This window comes from Solanum tuberosum, unplaced genomic scaffold, assembly GCF_000226075.1.
Source record: "Solanum tuberosum cultivar DM 1-3 516 R44 unplaced genomic scaffold, SolTub_3.0 scf00211, whole genome shotgun sequence".
Taxonomy (NCBI): Eukaryota; Viridiplantae; Streptophyta; class Magnoliopsida; order Solanales; family Solanaceae; genus Solanum; species Solanum tuberosum.
Window position 1 is genome coordinate 1,103,540 of NW_006239137.1, and position 5,208 is coordinate 1,108,747.

A 5,208-nucleotide genomic window follows, 5' to 3' on the forward strand; every position below is an offset into this window, starting at 1 on the left:
TTTTATCGGCATTATGCATCAAATTCAGTATTTCATGAGAAGACCAAGCCCATTGAGATTGATTGTCAAATTTGTGAAGTCGAGTGATCAACTTGCAGATATCTCACCAAACCCCTCATCGGTCCTCGTGTTAATTACATTTGTAACAAGCTAGGTACATGAATTGTATGCACTAGCTTGAGGGGGAGTGTTAGAATAGGAATAGGTTTATACAATCCTATTAGAATAGGAATAGGAATACTAAATAGTATCCTACTTGGTAAAGGATTGTATTCTAGGGTTATAAATAGGGTCTCAATGTAATAATGTAAGCAGCAACAATTCAATAATATTCTTCTCATATATTTCTCACAATTATAAACCCCATCAACGATGGAAGTTAATGAGATTCATTAAGGTTGTTCATAAATTGTGATGATAATTATGTTCATTGTTGTGATTAGCTACTGATAAATTCCTTGTAGGCTTATATGACAACAGAAATTTTTGGTAGAGGGTTAGGCTTGTATGTGGGTGGACTTATATTGAAAGGCTTGCAAGTTTGAAGGAAAAGGCTTTATTAATGAAATCTTGAAGAAAAGTACTTCATAAGAATTGAAGCAATCTTGTCGTAAGTGGAGGTTAGCATGGTTGGGAGAGCATGTCTAAGAAGAGAAGGAAATTCTTGTGGATGGCGAACAAAAGCCAGGCTTTTGGATTTGATGCCTTCAAGACAAAACCACATAACCGAATGATCAGTTCTCTTTCAATGTGAAGGCTGATAATACATGATTCGCACTATTTAACAAGTGCGACATCTCAAGCTGTTTGAGCAAAGAGCTTTTTCATCATCTTTGGTATGTTTTTGGAAAAGAACAAAGAACTAAAAAGGTTTTAAAAGTAAACCTTATTTTTAAATTTAAAAGTCACGCTTCCTCAAGATACTTAAAAATGTGGTAAAGGGAGGAATAATCGATAAATAAGCACATCTTGCTACAAAATAGAAACTATCTTCATAGAAATATTTGGAACTGTAACAAGGGAGTGTAAAACAAATAAATATAAGATAGTGCAAGCTGTGGTGAAGTATCTTTATGAACTTATGTAGTCATCATCAAGACACACATAATTCTGCCAGCATACATTACAAAACAAGCTATCTGTGACATGCTATTTTCTCCAGGCCCATGAAGCTTTTTCATGTCACATCTCAAGATATACACCTGTACATATACATATATTTATATATATATATAGATATTCCTCGAGCTAGTGAAATTTAAGTTTCAGCAGTCAAAACAAATATCTTTTAACAAATATGATGAAGGCAAACAAGATATAGTTGCTCAGATTAAGTAGCGCAATTTGCAATTGACTTACAACAAGTGCAATGTCTCTACTAGCAGTTTTCCGAGCTTTGCTACCAAGACGTGCTAGAATCTCTAGTTCTTCTGTAGTCAAGCCTACCATAGGATATAATTCATGGTTAAAACATTTTACATGCTACTATGATTCCCTAGTTAAAAGAAAGTTAACATAGTATGACAACTCAGAAATAACCTAAGGTCATGTAAGTATTTTAAGTTTTATCATTTCAGAGGTTCACAGACTTCTGTAGTAATGATTGCAATATTCTGGACTCGTGTTCTCATTTTTCAGAATTCCTCACAAAGTGTAAGTTTAACAAATAATTTATCAAAGATTCAAAGTGCTGTAGAACATGATGTTCTGGAATTAATTAAGTACAAGATGGAAATGGCTCACAGCAGAGAAGCTATTATAGATGCTCTCAAAAAGGATACTTTCCACACCAAATTTCTCATCTTCACATTCCATTTCAAAAAACTCTCACTCCATTTCTCATCTTCACATCGATCACTCACATAAACTGTCCAAGTGAATTGGAAAGATCAAAACTTTCAGACAACTGTCAGATACTCATGGAATACGCATCAGCCATATGCCAGTGCAGGAATATGATTGAGCATAGAAGTCAATGTACTTTACTGCAGCAGTGTATATTTCGAGGAAACGCTAGTACTTAGTTAAAAAAATTCCACTTCTTTCATAAGAGAAAGATATAGTATGAAAGAGTTAAAGCACTCATCAACTTAATTGAGCTGCCAAAAGTCGAAAGTTAGCATGAGTATGGGGTAAATATATAAGCAGATAACATGTAGACAACTTGGTATCTATTGATAGTTAAGATGCATATTAAGAAGCCAAGAACAAAGAAGTTGATGTTTATTGCAGATTACTCATAATAGAGCACAAGTAGAGTGTCATGAAGTCTTTGGACACTATAAGTTCAGGAGAGGTATGTGATGAACTCAAGAAATCAACCCCACTTTCGTGTCAAAGTACCCCCAACAAAGAAATAAGAAAAGAATGGGATGCAGCAAAAAAAAAATGAAGTCTCAAATAAACACCTATGCATGGTACGCCATCCAGAATAGCGATAGTGGCAGGTACAGCTCCATTCTCCCTCACAATGACCTCCAACTCCTTTGCTGTCTCGAAATTCTGAGGATACGGCATTCCTAGGAACAGCAAAAAAAAAAGCATAGTTAAAACTAGTATCAGTAGAACAAAAATGAGAAAGTAATTTCAGCTCCTTAAGGCTAACTAACTTAATACATGTAAGGTTAAAGTAACGCGAACAACTTAAACGAGTTGTGTCAAAGTCTCTATGAGTAGGTTTGATGCATAATAAGTGTGGATGATTGATGAGGTAACACATTGATCATTCAAGTAACATGTTATTTCCGCTGTATAAATGTAAAGCAGAAGTCTTCATCTTATTTAATTTGGGAGGGCGGGGTATGGAAAGGAAGAACGGAAATCAGGGGAAGACCTAGTGCATAAACAGCCTGTTCAGCAGACCCACAGCTTTCAAACCATTAAAATTGGTAAATATTAAGAAAAGTGAATGAAGACATTGGGTCGTCAAGGCAGTTAGCCCCTCTTGTCAGAGTTTGAAACTAGTGTTTTCGAGTTGAAAATAAGAATTTATGCAAGTTGTAGTGTTACCTTACCAGCAGACTAGTAGATGATTTAGAGATAGAGAAGAAGAATTGAAGAATTGAAGACAGTAGTGGTACCATGAGATATTATAGTGGATTCCAATGCAACAATGGGGGTTCCATGTTTTAATGCTTCTGAAACCTCCGGGGATATCTTAATCCACCCCAAATTTTGACCAAAAGAGCAAGAGCCAGCCTATAAAGTATAAAGGATGAACGTATCAATAATTCAGCATAAACTCACATTCTTTTTTACACAGATTTTGTAATTACAATAGTATTTATTACAGAATCTCAAACCAGCATAGTAACAGAGTTCAGCGGTGGTACCTTACAATCTGCTGCTTCTGCTGCTGAAGTGAAGTGTCGACTAAGGATTGCTAATCTAGAATCAGCCATTAATCATCAACAATACTTTGATTTTGCGTATTCAACTTTCAACCAGTTCAATCGCCGCCCTTTATAGCTTTTTTAAGACTGATGGACAAAATTTAAAATCCAGGACTCTTTTTTTTCTTTCTTTTTTCTATTTAAAAGTTACTCTTTTTTTTTTGCAAAATGATCCGATAGACTCTTATACTTGTATCAGATTGTAAAGTGAACCCTTTTACTTATGACTTTGTCAACTAAACACTTAAACTTAATAAAACACAATATTTTTAACTCTTTTTTCATTTGAAGAGGGTGCGTGTGATACAACCAAATACACGTGAAATCCACATCATTTTTTAATGACAAGTCAAAAATTAAATATTAAAAAATAAATAATATTTTTTTAAAAAGCTAATTTTTCCTCTCTATTAAGTTGCATCTCCTTTCCCATCTCTTTCAATAAACCCTAGCCGCCCCCAAAATCCAAACCCACCTCTCACTCCCATCTTTTTTCACCTGCCTTAAGCACAAAAAATACACCTGCTGCCATAGCTATAGCTTGAAAATTGGGTGTTCTCATTTGGCAAGTTTCAAAAAAATATGAAATTTCTCTTCTTTACCCAATGTTTGCAAAGCTATACATGAATTTTGTTTTCCCAGAACACTTTGAAATTCAAGAATCCTTAGAAAATTGTTGAGAATACATAAATCTCCAGAGATCAAAAAAGCTGGCTTGAAGCAATCATGGAGATTTAAAAGCTGAAATCGAGTAAATGGACCAGCATCAGAATGATTCCTTGAGCTACTACAATCAATACATTCTTGTTATCTTCGTGTAACAACCCGGGCGACGAGTCCAACAATGAGTTATTTGACTCAGTCGTCTTGATCTGGAGTTGAGTTATCAAATTCCTCAATTCAACTCGTATAATCTTGTTATTTGAGCTTTTAATTTACAGAGAAGATTTCAATTTAAACCTTCAAATTAAAAGCTCAAATTATGTAACCCATTTTAAATTTGAAGACAAATGAATCAGCCCAAAGAATCATTGAAATAAAAAAGTTCTTCTTCTTTCCAATTTGTATGTTTGTTGTGGAATATTTGAAGAATGAGTAATTTCTTTTAAAAATGAAGTGAAATTACAAAAAGAATTAATGGTGGAAAATATGACCTAATTTTTTCTCTACAGAAAAAGAGAAAAAGAAAGGGGATATTTTTTGTTTTTCCTATTTTTAAATATTTTTTTTATTATTATATGTGTATTTTAATGAAAAACATTAATTTCACACACTTAACTCGCGTGTGCCTCACACATTTTCCAACTAAGCAATTTTACTGCCACATAAGTTTGGTCAATGGTCAGAGATATTTAAAATATTGTGTTTCATTGAATTTAAGGGTTCATTTGACAAAATCATAAATAAAAGGGTCCATTTTACAATTCAATACCAGTATAAGAATCTATCAGATCATTCTTTTTTTTTTTTTTTTTAATCAATTACGACTGCGCCTTTAACGCAGACAAGTAGAATGAGAAGTCGAAATTCATTAAGAGAGAGTTCTCTTATTATACAAGTGATGTCATACTATTGGCCCAAAAACTGATTTACTGTAGTATTTGGTCCTTTGGCCAATTTAACATTTTGCTCTTACACAGACAACTTCATGTCATTATGATTATCGTGGGACCCATTGGATATTTTCATTTCACTTGCCAACTTTCTCATATTGAGATTGGTGATATAACCACATCTATTTCTCTTTTTTGGTACTTTGATGACAAATAATAAATCTTTTGAAATACTAATCTTAATACTCATATAATGAGCATTT

At 33.6% G+C, this 5,208-nt stretch overlaps 1 protein-coding gene across 2 annotated transcripts in view; it reads right to left on the reverse strand.

Annotated features, from left to right (window-relative positions):
- The window catches only part of LOC102578459 (pseudouridine-5'-phosphate glycosidase), a 10,230-nt gene extending 5,763 nt beyond the window's left edge, over positions 1-4,467 (reverse strand). Inside the window, exons 1-4 of one of the 2 annotated variants that reach the window (XR_367977.2) lie at positions 3,333-4,467; positions 3,081-3,198; positions 2,409-2,519; positions 1,360-1,442 (exon numbers count right to left, since the gene is read on the reverse strand). Coding sequence is in view for 1 of the 2 variants with exons in the window: in XM_006355953.2 (XP_006356015.1) it covers positions 1,360-1,442; positions 2,409-2,519; positions 3,081-3,198; positions 3,333-3,401 (381 nt within the window). In the remaining variant the exon portion in view is untranslated. The remainder of the gene's footprint in view (positions 1-1,359; positions 1,443-2,408; positions 2,520-3,080; positions 3,199-3,332) is intronic. The other variant, XM_006355953.2, reaches the window with a different exon arrangement.
- Positions 4,468-5,208: the final 741 nt, after the last annotated feature.